The sequence below is a fragment of the Uranotaenia lowii genome, chromosome 2 (assembly GCF_029784155.1).
Source record: "Uranotaenia lowii strain MFRU-FL chromosome 2, ASM2978415v1, whole genome shotgun sequence".
In the NCBI taxonomy this organism is placed as follows: domain Eukaryota; kingdom Metazoa; phylum Arthropoda; class Insecta; order Diptera; family Culicidae; genus Uranotaenia; species Uranotaenia lowii.
The window spans coordinates 128,901,958-128,925,318 of record NC_073692.1 but is presented as its reverse complement, the minus strand read 5'-3'; the positions used below and the strand labels follow the sequence as shown (position 1 = coordinate 128,925,318).

The following is a 23,361-nucleotide window of genomic DNA, read 5'->3' as shown; positions in this document are numbered from 1 at the left end:
TTCCAGTCTAATAACAAGTTTAATGAGTTATATGCAACAAGAAGGTTTGCTTTTTATCTGATTTTGTAAGAAAACTACCAATCCAAAATCGAAATCAAATGTATAACTCTTTACTGCAAGCATTTAGTGATTTGTATTCCCTGGTTCATATGAGCGACTTTTGTCTTAGAATTATTTTTTGAACCTGATAATAATCTAAAAATATTATTTTCTTTAAATTCAACCGTTAAGAATGCAAAAATTTTTTTCAATGGATAGTCACAGATTGCCCAGAACTGCTCAGTATTAAATTGTCAATCTTTAGTTTGGTTTTGAGTCCAAGAAAATTTTGAGTACAAAAAAGTGTAGTAGCGTTGATTTTACGAGCTATTTATCAATAGTTTAACGTATTTTATTTTAAACTACAGAATTTGTCAGATCATTTTAACCCTTTAAATCGAATAGCACAACTAATCAGGTTTGGACCCATATTTTGAGTTTCATTAAAGTTATGGCCCATAAAAGTTGGACAATAATTTTTGAAATTTTTTATTTATTTCAAAAAGATTTCGAACATTTCTTTCAATCATTGCTCATTTAGTACAGAAAGATTTTTGTAATTGATTGAGATTAAAAAAGTTGTTAGAGTTTCCAATTCTGAAGAAAAAATAGCGATATTCTAAAAAGTAGTTTTTACAAAAAAAAATATAGGTTTTGCCATTTTTTTGCACACTTTTTTCAAAATCTCACACATACATCAAAAAATCTTATTAAAAATACCGAGAGTCAATTTCTTTAAATCTCCAGATTGTTTTTTGTGAAGACATTTCTCAAAAATATCCACGCAATTTCCGAGATATTTGGATTTTCATTAGTGTCGTTTTAAAACAATACTATGCATTGAAGGATTAATGAAGAGCTCACATTTTCTTCGAAAATCTGAAGTGTTTTCGGGAAACATCAATAAAAGAATGTAAATATTCCATTACAACACATTTTATATTGAGTCTGCTGGCGTTGAACTACAAGAGTGTCTCTTTTAAAGGCAGCAAGAACAAATATTCCATCAATGTTCTGCATGGTGCTAGTAAAAAGAGAAAAGTATTTGTCTGGCATTGAGGAATCCAACTCAGTTTTTATCAAAAATTTAGGAAATCCTTTGAGAAACAATTAAATGAATGTTTTCGAAACAAATTCGAAGAGTTCAAAGATTATGTTCTGTCTTAGTCTTCGTATTTAAACTCAAACGACAAATGGACCTACGATTAATAAATGGCAAATTATAAAAAAGTTTTTATAGAAAACATATCGATGAATTTAAATTATACTTTAAAATGCTATCAAACTTCAACACATCAACAACAGATCAATAAAATGTATCGGTTTCGAATTTTGCATACGACGAATACGCCAACATCACTGTTTCGAGAAAAACGCGTTGAGAGTTTGACAGCTCTGTAAGCTCCCAGAAAAAATATTTTTTTTTTTTAATTTCTCGAAAACTAAATATTATTCAGATTACTTTGTACTATCAAAAAGTATGTCTCCAAAAGTACCTTCTGATCCTGCTGATAACTCAATTTGTTTACATTCTGCGCATTAGCCCTTTTTAAAATTCACTACCGAAATCATTTTTAAAGTTCTCTATCGAAATATGAATTCGCCAATTTTATATTCTTACGAGCCGTTAATAGACGTTGTCAGAAGGGGTTTTATCAGTTGTTTGACAATTTTTATCACCACCAAGTACTATTACTTTTTTTTTGAAAGTTGTTCGGTGCGGTATGCATCCTTTTTCTAAAATGTTATGATCTGCACTGTTGCCAAATCATGAGAATAAACTATAGGTTAAAAATATGCGAACGAAATTTTCAAAAGGATTTTTTAGGAAGTAAAATTTAAAAATGTTTATTTGAATTAGGTCTTAGGCACATACAAATAAACCATAAATTGGTATTAACAATTCAAATGTGTTAGAAATGCCGAACAAAAAAAAAATCATACGTTCAAGAATGACGTGTGAATGTTTCATGGATTTTCTGGAACATCTTATGGAATTCATGCGACACAATTGATGAAAAAGTAAACTGTTTAGATTCCTTACAATTTTGCTTTGACAAACATTCTCGACCGATAATTTTTATAGTAAAACACTATTTTTGGCTATGATAATAAACTAACAACCCTGTGAATACTATTAATGAGGTTTCGGGAGTGTTTTGGGAAATAGGGTGAACAGGAAAACTCCAACGCAGTAAAATACCACTTTTTTATCGTAAAGTCAGTTTTGATGCCCAAATTCGATCACAAATTGTCAAAACAATTCAAGACGAGGCTTTGAGATGTTCCTACCATTACTGTGCCAATTGAAAAAAATACTGATTTTTCCTTAGCTGTATACTTTGGGTCAATATTTTGTTAGTTTGGTTTGTTGCCTTTTACAACCGAATTTTGCATTGATTCTTCCAACTTTTGGCACATAAGGTTGATATTATCATCTGCAATAATAATACCATGGACTTGAATTAAAAGCAATTAACAGCAAAAATGATATTCCGTCCTGGAGGTCGGGCCCTTCCGCCACACTAAAAGTCATTTTCTCTTTTTAATCAGATCACAATTGAAACATGTTTTTTTTAACAGAGAAAAAGACTTTTAGTGTGGCGGAAAGGCACCTGCAGACCTTCAGGACGGGGTATAATTTTTTGTTTATGAGGCGCTGTGGTAAATGCAATAAGGCGGCGGTTTAAATTGTTAGTAGGAACATCCCAAAGCCTCGCCTTGAATTGTTTCTAATATTTATGGTAGATCATATGGTTTCCTGGTCATTATGTTCCCCCAAACACCAAACACCTCCGAAACCGCATGAACAGTATGCAAAGGGTTGCCTGTGTTTTTATCATGACCAAAAAAAGTGTTTTAAAAAAGACAATTATCGTTTGAAAGTTGAATTGAAAGTAATCTAAACTGTTTACTTTTTTATTTCCAAAGCTAAATTACAGTTAATTGAAATATACATAGATTGAAATGAAACGAATACTTCTTTTTTTTAAATCAACCCAAACTCATAGTTTTTGGTCTAACTTTATAAATCCGTCGGGAAACAATACCAATATTAGCTTTATATGTTTGAAAGTTCAAATTACTGCTCCGTACACTTTTGTTTACTTTTTTATTTTCAGAACTATATTTTTGCTGCCAAATATGAATTTAAGCTAAGCTTGCTTGAATTCTCGGTTTAACCCGGATTTGTTTAAGTCATTAAAAATCTGGTGATGTGTACCGATATAAACAAAAGTTCAAGGGTTTTTTTTTGTTGATTTTCATTGAACAGTTCTTATTTGAAGCCTTATTATTTTAAAACAATCTGCCCGGATTTTTCCATTACTCCCCCTACCCCATTTTCGGATTGTTTATTTTCGACAGACAGCCGGCACTTATCGAACATCATTGACGCCAGATCCTGTCGAGGAGCCAACATCGAGTCAGATCACTATTTGGTGATGGTGAAGATGCGCTTAAAACTCTCCAATCGAAACCGACGCACGCCTCGGTTAAATACGCACGACTGAAGCAAGCTGATAGTACTACACAGTAAAATTATGCTGACGTTTGGAGAGGAAGTACAAACTGATCTAGTTTAGGTTTCGAATAGTAGGTATCAATAGTAGTATCAACTATTACTTCTGCAACGTAGGAACTCAACTGGCTACAAATATTATCAGAAATATGAGTATTCAGCGTTTCAATACTATCCGTCCAAATATGCCTACCTTATTCTTGAGACCGGCAACTGTTGCTGATGTGTTGTTAGCAATCATTAATCTTGACTCCAATAAATCCCCTGGTCCTGACAATATCACCGAGGCCACAGTGAAAGCCCACCACTTGTAAACTGCACTTACATATTTTCAAATGCTAATCAATCAAACATTAACGATCTTCAGCACAGTATGGTCCACCCACTCTAACGAAACCATACCGTACATAGATAGTATGGCTAGTGGAGGGGTGTGATTCTACTGTGCTTCTCAAACCAAAACCACAAATTAAACTGCACGGACTTCCCAAGAAACTGCATTCCCACAAAAGTAACGCGCGGTAAGCGCGGTAAATCTTGTCATTACTATGGGCTCTTGGGAGGAGATGACAGGAAATGGTCTTCACAACCGTGTGCAACCTGGTGTGGGATCTTTAAAAATTCGTAATCGCATCCTAACCCAAATCTTCTATCATTTTCTACCATCAATTCCAATCCTTTACATCCTACCCTTTCCTTTATCCTAAAAGGCAGCATCGAAAACCAAAATTCAAAGTTAGATAGCAGCTAAGTTAAAGATAATACACTATCACTAAAGTTGTAACACCGTATAGGGACCGTCAACAGATTTTTTTAAACTTCTTCGGTTTGTCAATTAAACAAAGTAAAAAAAAAATAATAATATAGAAGCCCTCCTGCAATACTTCAACTGTAATCTCCTCTCGTAAGTCGTTGCATAACACAGCTGTCGTTGATAAGTACAGGCAACACGATAATTGAACGGGTACGCGAGTTTGAATATTTAGGATTACATTTGGACGATATTATAAGCTGGACAGCCTACATAGAGCACCTCAATAGAACATTGGCACCCGTCTGTGCGGCCATTTGGAGAATTTCCCGTTAATTTCCACCCATTGGCTGAAAACCGTATACTTTGGACTGTTTCACTCGAGGTTGCAATACCTTGTATCATTATGGGGCAAAGCTTACAAAAGTCGTCTAAAGAAGCTGCAGACTATGCAAAATACAGCCCTTAACCCTTCGTTTCATAAAGTAACAAATTTGCAACAATTAATGTATGAAAAATTGAAAAATCATATTTTTCTTATTGTCTCCTGAGCCGATGTCCGCGAGTTCAAGCCCAAGAGTAAACATCGAACACAGTTGTACCGGATAGTTTTTCAATAACGATCCGCCAACTGCACCGTTGATAAAGTCGCGAATGCCATAAAGATGGTAAAACGACTATAATCGAAACAAAAAAAAAAATATTTTTCTTATAAACACACCATTTTAAACTGTTCATAATAATGTTTGGGGATAAATAAAAAATCATGAAACGAATGGTTAAGGCTGTATTTAGATTGCCGTATCTATAGCCGTCAGAATAGTTATATGATATGATCAATTCAGTCCTTCCCATACGTGGTGCTCAGGAATTCTAAACCCTCGTATTCACCCACAAATTGCTGACAATCAGGAATACTCATTACAACTTGCGCTTCGAAAGGATGACGTCACACCGCTTGTCCAGAAATGCTAATCATCTCCAAACATTTTGAGCAGGTTTGTGCCTGTTGGAGAAGAGGCTTAGAATGAGCTTAACTACAGCGAGCTTTCCCTGCCCGAGGATGAAATAAATAAATAAAAATAAATAAATTAGACCGATTGTTCTCTAAGGGCACGAGACGTGGATATTGCTCGAGAAGGACCTGTGCACACTCGAAGTATTCAAACGACGAGTGTTAAGAATCTTTGGCGGCGTACAGGAGAATGGAGTGTGGAGGCGAAAGAAGAATCATAAGCTCACACGGCTGTACGGCAAACCCAATACCCAGAAGGTGAAGAAGGCTATTCGATGAGAAGGACATGTAGGAACGAGACAAGCAGGGGCTCAACGGGGAGGTGGTTAGAGCATAGATCGTGATCTGACGAAGGTGGGATGCCCCAGAAATTTTAAAACGGTTGCCATGGACCGAGTGAGTTAGAGGAATATTGTTCATCAAGTTATGTCGTGAGGTCGTAAACTATGAAAATGAATACATAAATTTTCGAAGGTTCGAAAAAAATGGACATTTTTGCCTTCTTCTAAATATGTAAAACAAAAGTTTTTTAAAGGGTATCTTCAATTTGCGATGTTATGCGCTGCAGGTTAAAATGAATCCTAGGCATTGTACTAGATTTTATGTCAAATTTAGGCCAGATCGGATCACCGGAAGGTGTAGCTCACCGAGCATGAAATTTGGATGGGATACCTTAACTTTTTTATGTTTCTCCCGAACAAAATGTATGGAAAGGAAATCCCATACAAACTTCTGGCTTGTTGAGCGACCCCTTCCCGTGATCCGATCTGGCCCAAATTTGGCATGAGGTCTTGTACTTGGTCAACTGATAGTTTAACTTGCTACAAAAACTGTCAAAGATCATTGGGTTAACGGATTTTGTGCCAAAAACACATAATATTAAGGGCAGCTCAAAATTCTTTATAACAAAGAATACGTTGATAGAAACAGACACAAACATTCGTTTGAATCGAGGTCCTAAAAAATATCAATCGATCACAGTTGCAAAGCTGTCCGAACCAAACCCAAAGAAATGGCTTCTGTCCGACTGACGCCAACTGTCCGGCTGCGAGGAAAACACAAGTCATATGTTTCGTGTTTTGCACAAAACAACCAAAACATTGTCCCCAGAATGAAAACGCATGCGCATCCTTCATTAGGAAGCATTGCAAAAATATTGAACAAAAAATAGCGTCGAAATTTCTGTCTCTAAACTGAACGACAGGGACGATGTAGGTGACTATGATGATGATGATGACGAGGATGATGATGATGAGGATGATGGTGATACTGATGCCGGTGATGTCATTCGACGCAATTCGGATGCTGCGATCTGGTATAGTGAGAAGGACGCTCGCGTCGTCTCGTCGGGGTGACGTGAATCGACGTCGGGAATTACGCGTCTGATTGGGGCACAAGTTGTTGTTGTTATAATTTTTTTTTCCTGTCGACGCCATTCGCCGCCCAAGGGGGATGGAGCGAAAAATTATGATAAATTTGGTGCCACAATGTCCCGGCGAATTTGTCTTGTCTTGCTCTTGTGCCTCTCTTGTGTGTAGCAGTTCGTGCGTTGAAAGCCAAGGATAAGGACACTTAAAAAATGCTTCAAATGATTCTCGGGAGATAAATTCTAATGATATTCAAGTTGGGCGTATCATTCACCGGAAGGACAGCTGTTGCTTTTAATAAGCATTTGTCACTTCAGTTAAAATCAACAGTTTTGATGAGCAATTGAAACAACAATGCAAATTTTTTATAACTAAAAAAACAAATGCTAGTGCACACGTAGAAAGTGTAAAGTGTATTTGAATGTAAAATGTTCACTTGATATATTTTTTTCTGTCTAAATCTAAAGCCAGTATTAACAGTAAATTAGAATCATAACTCCATCAAATAAGCCATTCCTAACATTCATAATCCAAACAAAATTATGCAGATCAAATTTCCGCTCAACCCGCTCAAACAACCGACATGTGCTTCCGTTTCAGAGATCTTTTGTTCTTCTCAACTCGTAAAACATAATTCACTTTTCAAAGCAAACAGGAATCAATCGCCCGGAGGGAAAAACTCCACCTTGTTGATGCTGCGGCCTTTTCAACTCATCGACGGAAAGTTTCCGCTTAGCTTACCGAGTAAACAAAAATAATGACAAACTTCTTGCCCCCCTTCGTTTTTTGGGCATATTTTCTCCGTTCAAAGCAGTTTTTTTTTGCAAGCTTCCAGGAATTTTCTCTTTATTGGAAATTTAAAATTCAGCTGCTCACAGTTTGAGCTGAATGGTAAAATATGCTATCCGGTTTGGCGTCTTAATCCCCTTCCTCCAAATATATGTATGTATTCATCATAACCATTAAATCGACACTCGTCGTGTCCATATTGAGGGGATTTGGTTTCTGCCGCTTTTCTTCTTTACTGAAATTTTCCACCCAACACGATTTTCTAGTATTGATTCGATTGATCTTCATTCTTTTCCCAGTGTTCTGCAGCGGATATTTTCCGGCGCGAATGTAATGTGGATTGAAGAAAAGAGCTCTGGAAGAGAACTTTACCCAATCAGTTTCAAGATCAAAGAATTGTCGACAGCGAAAATTTGGGAGCTTTAAGACAGGTAGGCAAAAATACTATCACTTTTACTTTTCTTAAAAATTTTAAAAGTAAAACTAATTCAAATGTAGATTGAAAGAAATATTGAAACATTGATTTGCACAAAGGTTCTCATTACGTGAAGTTTTGCTTGATTTACGTGAAGCACTTGAAAGCCATGTTAGTATTAACGAAGGGAGGGAGTTTGGGGTCAAAACCCTCAAATGAGGGTCTCAGAAAAGCAAGCGAGGTATTCTACTCTACATTTAAATTATTAATTCGTAATAAAATTTCGATGATTGAGAAAGGTTATTTAAGAGTAAAAATCTGGACTCAAAACATATGCCAAAACCTCAAAAACCCATCCCAAGTTCAGAATACTGTTACAGTTTTTTATAATTTTTCGCACGTGTTCATAGAAGTTCAGTTCTGAATATTAAATTTTGAATGTAATTAAACTCATTTCTGGTTCCATGTTCCCATAACCAAAATTGTATTTCTTTTCATATTTCAGATTCTGTATCCAGTTTAGGATTCTTGATTCAAAAAACAGTTTTGAGATACAGGTTCCAATTTGTTTTTGAAATTTGATTCATGTTTTAAGAAAATCATATGCATTTTCAATATTTGGACAATAATTTTCTTTTAGTGGATTGATTTTCGGCTTACAGTCTCAAATTTTCAAACTTAATTTTTATAAAAAAAATCTAATACAACAAAGCTTCAAAACGGCGACGCATATTTGGAAACTCTGAATCAGATTGATAATACAAAATTCATATTTTAATTCAGATCCTTAACTTAGAAAAAAAATATTATTCAAACAATGATTTCAGATTAAATAAAACCCACAACTACAGAATTCGAATTATAAATTCATGAATGAGGGCTCTAAAACAAGGCTTTTCAAATTCTGATATGAAATAAAGATTCGGAAATATTTGTACATTTCAGAAATCGTATGTTGAAGTTCCGAAAAAAATTGAAAATTGTTTAATTTAAATTAGGTGCAGAATTAAAATTCAGAATGCAGATTCAAAATTCAGAATATGATTTAGCTTATAAATGAGTTGTACAATCAAGTTAAAAACATCAAATTGATTATTCAGTTTGACTAAAAATCAAATTTTTATTTGCAATAAATTCTTCCACAGGATTATCATTATGGAATTGATTTTTAATGAAAAATATATCCAAAATTCTAAATTTGTTCGGTGTATTGTTTAACACTATTTATATTGTAGTTTTTTGAAAAGCCAAATTTAAATCTTAAAGATTTGGACAAAAAAAAATTTATCTCTTACTTTTATTTTTGAAAATTTGATTTATTTTAAACGATATTGTTCAGATTTTTTAATTTGGTCAAGAATTTGTTGATTGAGTTTATTTTATTTAAGAATATACTATAAGAATATATTATTCATTATTATTTTTTTCAAGGAAAGACTTCATTCCTAATAAAACTTATTTTAAACTCAAATCAAATAAACCCAACCTAACAGATTCTTTATCAAATTATATGATTTTAATCATCGATAAAAGTGAATTCCATATTTTGTTACTAAAGGTTTCATAATACAAATTTGGCTCACCATTTTAAAGATTTGAGGACTAAAAATATATAAGCATAGAGTTACAAAAATAATATGTTTCAAATTTTTTTCTCGATGCATTTTTTTAGCAAAACAAATCAAAGAAAAAAAACGATCACTAAAATACCAAACCACACCGCCCGCCCCCCTCACCTCCCATGACTTGGTTCTTCCTACAGCCCTGTTGAAAGCTGATGCATAATTACTTGATCCTGATGTGAAATTAACTTCTAATTTACTTCGACAAAAAAATTTAATATTTAAATGATTTTCTTACATGTTTCTTTTTTCATTTCTTCGAATAATGCTCGAATGTTGCTGAGATTTGCTGAGAACGCTTTGTTTTTGGATTGGAAAATTTGAAATAAAATTTGGTTTTTGTAAGATGTTTTCAAATAATTGCCCAGAATTGTCCGATCCGGATACGTGCAAAAAAAATTTCTAAAATCTTTAATACGACTCTATGCCTAAGACATTTAAATTACACCACTATATTACGTTCATAAATTGAACCCATAAATTTTTGTAAATTTCAAATTGAAAATCCACAAACCTTTTGTATTGAAACTCTAATCTCGACGCTCAAAAACCTAAACTCGCCTTTAGAATGTTTTTTTAGTTTAACTAATCCTGATAAGAATTGGAAATCTACCATTTAAATTTCAAAATTAAATAATTAAACACTAATTGAACACATCAACAAGCTGGTAGCCATGTGACAGGTGTTTACTACTCACGATACAACACTGGAGTTCAGGACCCTAAAACTTCCTAATCATTCATAAAAACATAGGCATTCAAATGATGTTCCCTTGACTTATCATTTAAATTTTATAAATAAGTTATTCGAATGGCAAGACCTGAAAAATTATTGTTTTAAAATGTTGAAAATCTTTTCTTTTACATCTTCATATTTTGTATTATTTTTTAAACTAAACAAAAATAAGGCAATATCCGCCCACCAAAGTACATCAGCAGCATTCAAATCTCATCTTACAATTCCAAAAAAAGTATGCGAATTTATTTTGTTAAAACAAATTGTAAGAAAAAAATGTTATTCGGTGCAAAAATCATAAATTTCGTAAAATAAAACTGAGTTTTAGGTATGAATTTAGCTAAAATTGTGAAAAAAATCTGCACAAAACCAGGTATTTTTCTCGATATCTAGTAGGCAATCGGACCAGACCGGATGATTTCCTATTTTTTTTTTAATTCGAGCAATCCCGATTGAAACCCGAAAATCTGGAATCCTTACTTTACAGGATTTAATATTTCCAATGGCGGCGACAATATATTCAGAACTTGAAATTAAGGACAATTAATCCTGCGCTTTGAATTTCTTATTTATATTATTATTAGTATTATTTTTATTAGTAACTTCATAAGTAAACTTTTTTTCAGCCTTTTATTTTGATTGCTGGAAGAATTTGAATATAATTTTATCACTAACTTTCATCACTGGCACTCTTGAAACAAAATTAAAAATTTTCTTCTTTTTAAACAATTGAATTTAAAAATAAATTATGTGTTTTAAATCATATCTCTTAAGTCATTTAGTTTAAGATTTTATTCAAAATTCTAATTCGTTTTCCCTTTCTAGTGTATTGAAAATGATGCTTGAAAATTTTAAAATTTATAAACTTGATTGCTTATGGAAGTGTGGGAAATTAAATATTGACTGTAATGTTGACTTAGCAAAAAACCATTGATTTCAATTTTAAGTTAATTTTGAATCTTAACACTTGATTTTTCTTCGAGTTTGTATTTTGGAAATCAATTTTCATATTTGTTGTGCTTTTTTTGGTATTGTTATTATTTCTAGCTAAATTCGAATTTCGAACCCCTATCGAATATAGGTTTGCTCAAAACTGAGTAAAATAGGTTTAGTTGCTCTACTTTGAACCCTTTAAGCGGTGGTTTAAATACATAAACTCATGATTTTATCGTACATGGACGGGTATTTTGGGGTTTTTGGAAAACCTATTCGTAGTTAAAGGTCTTATCTGCAAATTTCAATGAGAGTTTTTATCCTTGGTTTTGCTGTGTTTGATAGATTTACAAAGATATGGATGATTAAAATTTCCTACTTTGAACCTACTGTTTCTGTTTTGGTACTGGACTGGTACCCTATATTGGACCAAGATATAAAATGCCTATTAAAAGTTAGATTTTTCGTAAAAAAAAACATCAACAAACTAAATCAATATTTTATTTTGAACAAAAAAAAAACCATGAACAAATATTTTGGATTTTTAACGATTCAAATAAACATCTTAATTTTTTTATATTTACTTGTTGCCTTTTTACCTGGATCTGACAAAAAATGTTGAAAATGCTCAATATAGGTTCTAAATTATGCCCTTTTGGAAATTTGCACTTGAATTGATTGGTTAGTCTTAAAAAAATTGAAGTCAGATCTAAACATGTAACACCATGGCCAAATATGTCATATTTGTAGGCCCTCCACCTATTTTTCAGTTTTTTCAATGATTTTCTATTACTTAAGGAAAAAAAGATAGTATACGCGTGAAATAATAAAAACGTGAAATAATAAATAGTGAACCTAGATAGCAAGGTGAACGCTCGTGAAAATCAAAAAGGTAACTGAAAACTGAAACTCACCTCGTAGCGAGGTTAAGTTTACCTGAACTGAGCTGGTACAATTCACCTAGAAAAAAAGGTGAATCCAAAAAAGGTTCCTTCTACCAAGGTAAAGTTTACTTCGCAGCGAAGAAAATTGTGCTTTGTTTGAGTCAAATAAAAAGGTACAATTCACCAAAAGAAGGTTATTCCCAAACAAGAGTCCAAAACAATAATCATATTATAAGATAATGACACTTTTTCCTGAGATAAAAATCAAATTTTAAATGAATGTGTGTCTTGGCTTTAATTTAATTGCAATTATGCATCCACCTTTCAAATAGGTGAAAAGAAAAATGGAAAATTTACCTTTTTAATCAGTTAATGGGAAAATGCAATAATGCAAATTAATGGTGGATATATAAATTTGTTTATCAAAATTAAAAAATATATGATTTTATATCAAAACAAACTTATCAATCAAATTAAACCTTCGTTTCATAAAGTAACAAATTTTCAACAAATAATGAATGGAAAAAATGAAAAATCGTATTTTTTTTATTTTTTTTTCTTATAGGAAGGAAGAAAGGGAAATAAAAAAAATCATGAAATGAAGGGTTGAGCGATTGTCCAGGAAACTTTACATAAAATGAAGTGTTCACTGGAGGCCCTTGGAGGCAAAAGAATATAAGTGCATAAATGCTAATTTCGAGAAACAACTTTTTTAAGTTGTTATTGTTTGGTCATTTTCCATATATTTTTCGAAAATTTGCATTTTTCTTTCGAATTCAAATTTTTTTTTCACTCATCCTAGCTGGATGCTCTGTACCTTGCGCTGTCAGAGACATTTATTTTTAAACGTTTGCAATACACTATGAGTTGAGCAAGGAAATCTTCATGTTCATAAAGGTAATTAAAGCAAAATGTACATACATCTGATTTTAAGATTATTTTTAATGATTATTTTTCTATAATACACAACATTAGAAAATTGAGTAAGGAATCAGTAGTTCAAGTTGGAAATCGTGACAAAACCATGATTCATGATAAACAAGTAACTCAATAACACCAAATGCCAACCGAGAAAAACGCCAATAAATTAAATCAGCACTATCATATCTTCGGAATCAAGTTGCAGGAAAAACAAAAAGAAAAATCATCACCGATTGGATTTGGAGAAATCTCAAGATCTACCGCTCCGCAATCAATCCGACAGACGACGATCGATTGACAGTGATGACGACGACGATGATGCAGGAAGGAAATGTCTTCAGCAACAACGAAAAAAAGGTAAACTTTCCAGCACATTACTCATGCACATTACCGGGCCATGATTATATTCCCTGCTGAGATCGATACGGGCTATTGAGCTTTTTTGCTGCTGCTCCTATTACTACCGCACAACATTTATGATTTTGCTTAGACTTGCAAAACCGAAACTTGATTAGTCACGCCCCTAGCGTGTGTTTTGCCGCTTTGTAGATATTAGGTAAGAAGGCTTTCCGAAAAATCGACGGACCCTAATCGGAAATTAGTCTCTGTTTACTGCAAATGTTTGCAGTGTAAATCACAGGTCACATTTTCATATGTGATGAAAGAAATTAGAGAAACATGAACTATCAAAGAACGAAAGAACATAAGCCGTAAATATCATGAAAATTTCGAAAAAGATACAACGGCTCACCGACAGGACTTGAACCTGCAATCTCCGCTTCGGTACAACGGCGCGTTAGCCAATTCCACCACGGTGAACGTGATGGAACCGGTGAACACGAGCAATCGAGCTCTGCCGATCAACTGCTGGACCTTCTATCGAAACACCATGTATATCCCGCGTGTGATCTTTCCCTCTATTGATCTCTCTTGTTTCTCTAACCCATCACATATGAAAATGTGATCATTTTCAGGTACAAAGATGTACCAAGCGATTTCATAACATCAGTATTGATTTCAACAGAGCAACACCTCCCTGTGTAACTGGTCTGCTCGGAACCTTGAGCGGCACTGATTGCTTCTTCATCTGACCGTAAGTTGCGGCAAACCCGAAGCAATCGACCATGTGCTCGCTCGGCTAAAATCCCGAGTCGATGGGTGGGGTTAGAGCAGTGATGCCACATTTCTATCGGTATTTTGAAACCCAAAAAAATCTTTTATCGGTATGTAAATCCTAAAAATCGGTATGAAAATCGGTATTTAAGGTGGATATTCAAGAATGCTTACATTTTCAACTTCTTAACGCATTTTTATTTAAGTAGATGCTTGCAATGAACAGCAAGTCAAGAATGTTCATTTTAGTTCATAACTAGCTGACTAAATGTGTTTTAGTGTATCTTATTGCATTTTCTCCGCAACTTGGTTCTAGGTAACACTAGTTTACACAAAATGACGGTTTTGGAATTTAAACAAAACTTTATGTTTGTTATGACTTGTTCATTCTTTTTTAATTTTAAAACTATCTGCTTTTGCTGACGAAAGCAAAAATCACAAATAAAAATTCTGCAGAAAATCCGAAATAAGTGTTTCTTCCCAGTAATCATAACTGAATGGAAATGTATTTCAAAAGTTGCCGTTTGATAAGAAAAATAGGGGCATGGCGAGCACCTTCAGGTTACACGTTGGTTAGGCATATAAATTAAGTAAAAACTTGAGACTTTGATGTTTGGCTAAAGTGGGATATGAATTTGACAAATTCGATAATGCAATTAATTTAGTAAGCACTTACAAATCCCATGGCTTTTTGACTTTCGAGATAAATATGGGCCCAAGTTGATGGTCTTCGTTTTATTTATGGATTTTCGGCAATCTGGCCAATTCAGCTTCTAGTATTAAATATGAGTTCTAGCGATTAGAAAAAGAAATGATTGCAGAAAGTTGAGAGAGTTGTTGCTTCATTTTTTATAGCCAATAAAAAAATAATTTTATTTTATGAAAAATCACGCATTAGTCGTATGAAAATCCAAAAATTTTATGCGAAAATAAATTAGAGATGTGCTCTTAAAGGAGATGTTATTCCGAAAAAGATAAAAAAAAATACATAGTTTTACTATAACTGAAACCCATTTTGCCTGACGTGGTCTTTAATTCTGCGATCTCTGCAGTTTAGGTACTTATTGATATTTTTTATATGGCTAAAAAGATGCAGAAGGATTGAAGATTATAACGATGAAATTACATACCGTGTATCTGATTGCACTTCAAATCTCGACATACCTCATCTGGCGACGAGTTGAACAAGGATTATGATTATGTTCAAACGGTGTATGTATTTCCTTGAAAAGTTAGCATCTCACGAGACAAGAGCTTTAATGCGATCGTCAATTGAGATTGACATTAACGAACTTCTATTGGCAGTCGCAGAAGGTCAAATATCAGCCTTGAGCTTAGTCCATTGGCTTTGAGGTTTAGTACCATAATAGTGCATCAATTAACAGAACAAAGGAACAAAACAGCGCGAACAACTGAACGAATTATGAGAGTGAGCCGTGGAGATCTTTGCAGAATACTTTAAAAGTTGTACAGATCAAAGTTACGTCACGCCAGCTACCGAACTTTGTCTTCGGGACCTTCACGAGGATAGCTTGAATGAAGTGGAAATGTTGAAGTGGTATGAATATTGAGTTAAAATCTTGAAAATCGGTATGAAATCGGTATGTTTTGCCAAAAATCGGTAATCGGTATATACCGATTCTTGGTCAAAATTTTGCTCAAAAATCGGTATAAATACCGGAAAATCGGTATGTGTGGCATCGCTGGGTTAGAGAAACAAGAGAGATCAATAGAGGGAAAGATCACACGCGGGATATACATGGTGTTTCGATAGAAGGTCCAGCAGTTGATCGGCAGAGCTCGATTGCTCGTGTTCACCGGTTCCATCACGTTCACCGTGGTGGAATTGGCTAACGCGCCGTTGTACCGAAGCGGAGATTGCAGGTTCAAGTCCTGTCGGTGAGCCGTTGTATCTTTTTCGAAATTTTCATGATATTTACGGCTTATGTTCTTTCGTTCTTTGATAGTTCATGTTTCTCTAATTTCTTTCATCACATATGAAAATGTGATCATTTTCAGGTACAAAGATGTACCAAGCGATTTCATAACATCAGTATTGATTTCAACAGAGCAACACCTCCCTGTGTAACTGGTCTGCTCGGAACCTTGAGCGGCACTGATTGCTTCTTCATCTGACCGTAAGTTGCGGCAAACCCGAAGCAATCGACCATGTGCTCGCTCGGCTAAAATCCCGAGTCGATGGGTGGGGTTAGAGAAACAAGAGAGATCAATAGAGGGAAAGATCACACGCGGGATATACATGGTGTTTCGATAGAAGGTCCAGCAGTTGATCGGCAGAGCTCGATTGCTCGTGTTCACCGGTTCCATCACGTTCACCGTGGTGGAATTGGCTAACGCGCCGTTGTACCGAAGCGGAGATTGCAGGTTCAAGTCCTGTCGGTGAGCCGTTGTATCTTTTTCGAAATTTTCATGATATTTACGGCTTATGTTCTTTCGTTCTTTGATAGTTCATGTTTCTCTAATTTCTTTCATCACATATGAAAATGTGATCATTTTCAGGTACAAAGATGTACCAAGCGATTTCATAACATCAGTATTGATTTCAACAGAGCAACACCTCCCTGTGTAACTGGTCTGCTCGGAACCTTGAGCGGCACTGATTGCTTCTTCATCTGACCGTAAGTTGCGGCAAACCCGAAGCAATCGACCATGTGCTCGCTCGGCTAAAATCCCGAGTCGATGGGTGGGGTTAGAGAAACAAGAGAGATCAATAGAGGGAAAGATCACACGCGGGATATACATGGTGTTTCGATAGAAGGTCCAGCAGTTGATCGGCAGAGCTCGATTGCTCGTGTTCACCGGTTCCATCACGTTCACCGTGGTGGAATTGGCTAACGCGCCGTTGTACCGAAGCGGAGATTGCAGGTTCAAGTCCTGTCGGTGAGCCGTTGTATCTTTTTCGAAATTTTCATGATATTTACGGCTTATGTTCTTTCGTTCTTTGATAGTTCATGTTTCTCTAATTTCTTTCATCACATATGAAAATGTGATCATTTTCAGGTACAAAGATGTACCAAGCGATTTCATAACATCAGTATTGATTTCAACAGAGCAACACCTCCCTGTGTAACTGGTCTGCTCGGAACCTTGAGCGGCACTGATTGCTTCTTCATCTGACCGTAAGTTGCGGCAAACCCGAAGCAATCGACCATGTGCTCGCTCGGCTAAAATCCCGAGTCGATGGGTGGGGTTAGAGAAACAAGAGAGATCAATAGAGGGAAAGATCACACGCGGGATATACATGGTGTTTCGATAGAAGGTCCAGCAGTTGATCGGCAGAGCTCGATTGCTCGTGTTCACCGGTTCCATCACGTTCACCGTGGTGGAATTGGCTAACGCGCCGTTGTACCGAAGCGGAGATTGCAGGTTCAAGTCCTGTCGGTGAGCCGTTGTATCTTTTTCGAAATTTTCATGATATTTACGGCTTATGTTCTTTCGTTCTTTGATAGTTCATGTTTCTCTAATTTCTTTCATCACATATGAAAATGTGATCATTTTCAGGTACAAAGATGTACCAAGCGATTTCATAACATCAGTATTGATTTCAACAGAGCAACACCTCCCTGTGTAACTGGTCTGCTCGGAACCTTGAGCGGCACTGATTGCTTCTTCATCTGACCGTAAGTTGCGGCAAACCCGAAGCCAGTGATGCCACATTTCTATCGGTATTTTGAAACCCAAAAAAATCTTTTATCGGTATGTAAATCCTAAAAATCGGTATGAAAATCGGTATTTAAGGTGGATATTCAAGAATGCTTACATTTTCAACTTCTTAACGCATTTTTATTTAAGTAGATGCTTGCAATGAACAGCAAGTCAAGAATGTTCATTTTAGTTCATAACTAGCTGACTAAATGTGTTTTAGTGTATCTTATTGCATTTTCTCCGCAACTTGGTTCTAGGTAACACTAGTTTACACAAAATGACGGTTTTGGAATTTAAACAAAACTTTATGTTTGTTATGACTTGTTCATTCTTTTTTAATTTTAAAACTATCTGCTTTTGCTGACGAAAGCAAAAATCACAAATAAAAATTCTGCAGAAAATCCGAAATAAGTGTTTCTTCCCAGTAATCATAACTGAATGGAAATGTATTTCAAAAGTTGCCGTTTGATAAGAAAAATAGGGGCATGGCGAGCACCTTCAGGTTACACGTTGGTTAGGCATATAAATTAAGTAAAAACTTGAGACTTTGATGTTTGGCTAAAGTGGGATATGAATTTGACAAATTCGATAATGCAATTAATTTAGTAAGCACTTACAAATCCCATGGCTTTTTGACTTTCGAGATAAATATGGGCCCAAGTTGATGGTCTTCGTTTTATTTATGGATTTTCGGCAATCTGGCCAATTCAGCTTCTAGTATTAAATATGAGTTCTAGCGATTAGAAAAAGAAATGATTGCAGAAAGTTGAGAGAGTTGTTGCTTCATTTTTTATAGCCAATAAAAAAATAATTTTATTTTATGAAAAATCACGCATTAGTCGTATGAAAATCCAAAAATTTTATGCGAAAATAAATTAGAGATGTGCTCTTAAAGGAGATGTTATTCCGAAAAAGATAAAAAAAAATACATAGTTTTACTATAACTGAAACCCATTTTGCCTGACGTGGTCTTTAATTCTGCGATCTCTGCAGTTTAGGTACTTATTGATATTTTTTATATGGCTAAAAAGATGCAGAAGGATTGAAGATTATAACGATGAAATTACATACCGTGTATCTGATTGCACTTCAAATCTCGACATACCTCATCTGGCGACGAGTTGAACAAGGATTATGATTATGTTCAAACGGTGTATGTATTTCCTTGAAAAGTTAGCATCTCACGAGACAAGAGCTTTAATGCGATCGTCAATTGAGATTGACATTAACGAACTTCTATTGGCAGTCGCAGAAGGTCAAATATCAGCCTTGAGCTTAGTCCATTGGCTTTGAGGTTTAGTACCATAATAGTGCATCAATTAACAGAACAAAGGAACAAAACAGCGCGAACAACTGAACGAATTATGAGAGTGAGCCGTGGAGATCTTTGCAGAATACTTTAAAAGTTGTACAGATCAAAGTTACGTCACGCCAGCTACCGAACTTTGTCTTCGGGACCTTCACGAGGATAGCTTGAATGAAGTGGAAATGTTGAAGTGGTATGAATATTGAGTTAAAATCTTGAAAATCGGTATGAAATCGGTATGTTTTGCCAAAAATCGGTAATCGGTATATACCGATTCTTGGTCAAAATTTTGCTCAAAAATCGGTATAAATACCGGAAAATCGGTATGTGTGGCATCGCTGGCCGAAGCAATCGACCATGTGCTCGCTCGGCTAAAATCCCGAGTCGATGGGTGGGGTTAGAGAAACAAGAGAGATCAATAGAGGGAAAGATCACACGCGGGATATACATGGTGTTTCGATAGAAGGTCCAGCAGTTGATCGGCAGAGCTCGATTGCTCGTGTTCACCGGTTCCATCACGTTCACCGTGGTGGAATTGGCTAACGCGCCGTTGTACCGAAGCGGAGATTGCAGGTTCAAGTCCTGTCGGTGAGCCGTTGTATCTTTTTCGAAATTTTCATGATATTTACGGCTTATGTTCTTTCGTTCTTTGATAGTTCATGTTTCTCTAATTTCTTTCATCACATATGAAAATGTGATCATTTTCAGGTACAAAGATGTACCAAGCGATTTCATAACATCAGTATTGATTTCAACAGAGCAACACCTCCCTGTGTAACTGGTCTGCTCGGAACCTTGAGCGGCACTGATTGCTTCTTCATCTGACCGTAAGTTGCGGCAAACCCGAAGCAATCGACCATGTGCTCGCTCGGCTAAAATCCCGAGTCGATGGGTGGGGTTAGAGAAACAAGAGAGATCAATAGAGGGAAAGATCACACGCGGGATATACATGGTGTTTCGATAGAAGGTCCAGCAGTTGATCGGCAGAGCTCGATTGCTCGTGTTCACCGGTTCCATCACGTTCACCGTGGTGGAATTGGCTAACGCGCCGTTGTACCGAAGCGGAGATTGCAGGTTCAAGTCCTGTCGGTGAGCCGTTGTATCTTTTTCGAAATTTTCATGATATTTACGGCTTATGTTCTTTCGTTCTTTGATAGTTCATGTTTCTCTAATTTCTTTCATCACATATGAAAATGTGATCATTTTCAGGTACAAAGATGTACCAAGCGATTTCATAACATCAGTATTGATTTCAACAGAGCAACACCTCCCTGTGTAACTGGTCTGCTCGGAACCTTGAGCGGCACTGATTGCTTCTTCATCTGACCGTAAGTTGCGGCAAACCCGAAGCAATCGACCATGTGCTCGCTCGGCTAAAATCCCGAGTCGATGGGTGGGGTTAGAGAAACAAGAGAGATCAATAGAGGGAAAGATCACACGCGGGATATACATGGTGTTTCGATAGAAGGTCCAGCAGTTGATCGGCAGAGCTCGATTGCTCGTGTTCACCGGTTCCATCACGTTCACCGTGGTGGAATTGGCTAACGCGCCGTTGTACCGAAGCGGAGATTGCAGGTTCAAGTCCTGTCGGTGAGCCGTTGTATCTTTTTCGAAATTTTCATGATATTTACGGCTTATGTTCTTTCGTTCTTTGATAGTTCATGTTTCTCTAATTTCTTTCATCACATATGAAAATGTGATCATTTTCAGGTACAAAGATGTACCAAGCGATTTCATAACATCAGTATTGATTTAAATCACAGGTGTTGCACAATATGTTGAATCGGTTTCAAAGTTTTTGGCGTTTTTTGTTATGTAAAAAAAGGGCATGTATGTAGGTACCTGTTTCTTTGGTTGGTTTAAGATCATCTTTTTCCTTAAGTAGATGTGCTGCGAGCTTACCTGAAAATGGAAAAAAATAGAAAGCAAAACTAATTAGGATGTTTACATTATTCAATATCGTAAATATGGCGAACATGAAACGAAAACACAGGGCTTAAACTTAGTCAGTTTGATACTGTGGGTTAACCTTCTAGTAAAATTTTTATAAGGGGTAAAAACTTCAATGTTAAGAAATAGCTTCCAAAAATTATATGAAACATTCGATGGCTAATGATAGTTAGATTAGCGGATTTTCCAAAAAGAATTCCAAACTCTAAATAATTATAAACTGTTTTTTTAAGCAGAGCCTTAAAAAATGGTTTCATGGAAACATAAAAACCAGTAGGTAACCAAATCATGAAACATTTATTAGCTACTTTTTAGGTCCGTTTTCGTTTTGAATATGGAGCCTGCTTTCAGGCTTTTGCATAGATCCACAGCTTTTTTATGCTGTTCATATGGTTTTATCAACGAGTTACATTTGAAGTTCGATCAAGGAAAACGATCTGCAATAAAATAAACACATTGGCGAAAAGAGGAGAATTTCAAAAATTGTATCACGTTGGTAGTTTTCAAAGAAAAATGTGAAGGATTCCAATAAAGTCAGTATTAAAACAAGAATTTATCAACCGAACTTCACTCTGGCTCAGGTAGTGCACTGGTTGAGCTGTCAGATTGGCAAGATGAAGGTTAAAGTTATGGTGAGTTCGATTTTCACCACCCGACAGCAGTTTTTTCTTGATTTTCTGGCTTCTGAGATTAATTGTCTTATAGGATGAAAATCTTGTTTTGCTTGAATGTAGTGGTAAGGCAGCTTGGGAGCTCGAATCTTTTTTCCAGTAGTGCTTTTCCAATCATCGTTTTTTGATATGATACATGTTTCAGCGCATTTTTGGCATAGAGCGGCATTGAAAATTTACAACCTCTTCTTTAGGTGTAAGGTCATAAACTTTTTTTTTTAAATTCCAACCTTGTTCTATGATTTCAAAAAAACTACTGGCTTTTCTAATCTTGATTACATTTGTTTTCTTAATGAAATATTTTCGTGCATTTGTGATTTAAAATTACTTTTCTTTAGCATAAAGCCGTATGGTTGGGGCAAACTTAATTTTCTCAATCAAACCCAAACCACGTCTAAACGCGGGGATGTACAACTCGGGCCACTTTCGTTACGTTTTCGTTTTCAAAAATCATTCTCAATCAAATCAATATATCTAAAATTTTATGTTTGTATGTATGTATGTGTGGCTCCTGTCTATGTCTGTTTGGTTTGGCATTTGACTTACTTCTGAGGCTTCCATGGCCGATGGTTCGTCGAGCAAAGGCATCCAACCTTCAGAGACCAATCTTACCTGCCGGCAACTAATGGAATTTGAACCTGAAAGTTTTCTGGCCGATACCGGGAATCGAACCCGTAAAAGTGATAGCAATAGTTTAACTGAATTCAAAAACAGAGTTCGCGATATTCGTTGGAATAATAAATGCTTATTTGAAAAGCACTTCAAACATTTTTTGAATATGAGCTAAAACTGTAAGACGTGATGTAAAATGGAAGCAAGAAAAAATAGCCAGACCCAAAAAAGTTGTGCAATGATTTATACAGATATACAGTGAATACAATATTAAGTATGTAAACGGAAGAAATCTAATATATAAAGATGAGTTGGACTATATATGTTTGTTTGTTTGTATGCACCTTATACAAATCCACACCGCTTAACCGATCAGCTTGAAATTTGGTACGGAGATGTAGTTGAACCAGGGTAAGGTTTTAGTAATAGTTATGAGCCCTTCCCACCTAAGAAAAGGGACCCTCCCATACAACTTTCGTTTTTTCTCCCACAAACCAAAAGTCATGGCACCATTTTGTTGACCGATTTTCGTTTCCTTTGGCGGGGTTGCTTTCACCACCCCCATGGGCTGGGCGTTAGAAACGACCATCCAGAGTTCACGTGTACTGGATAGCAAATCAATGCTTGCTGAGCATTCAAAGTTTGAGAGTGAAAATTTTGGCGGTTTTTTTTTCCTTCTACTGTTCAAAGCACGTGATACCGGTGCGAAGCATTTGATTGCAATAATAAGCCTTCATTTAGGATAAAAAAAACTACTCGCCTGTTAGAAATATATTGAGAAGAACGGTGAATCTATTAGAATATGCAGTGTGTAAAGTATGGATACATTAATTCATGTTTATTATGAATTGACTTCTTCAGTTGAATAACTATTTGGACTGAAAACTTATATTCCAGCTTTTAGGAACATCCATTTTCATATTTTCGGAACTCCTCATAGGGAAACAATTAATAAAACTTAGGGTTGTAAGTTCAAGGCTGCGATCTCAACACTTTGATTGCCGTGTAGGAATTTAGTTTACAATAGGAATTAGACAATTAAACGTTAATT

General features: G+C 35.5%; 1 protein-coding gene across 3 annotated transcripts in view; it reads right to left on the bottom strand.

The window, feature by feature from the left end:
• The window catches only part of LOC129744081 (serine-rich adhesin for platelets-like), a 324,036-nt gene that overhangs the window by 87,212 nt on the left and 213,463 nt on the right, over window positions 1-23,361 (bottom strand). The window contains exon 2 of one of the 3 annotated variants that reach the window (XM_055736436.1): window positions 20,920-20,979. The exons of the other annotated variants lie outside the window; for them this stretch is intronic. Within the exon in view, the coding sequence (XP_055592411.1) occupies window positions 20,920-20,979 (60 nt within the window). The remainder of the gene's footprint in view (window positions 1-20,919; window positions 20,980-23,361) is intronic. 3 annotated transcript variants of the gene reach the window in all.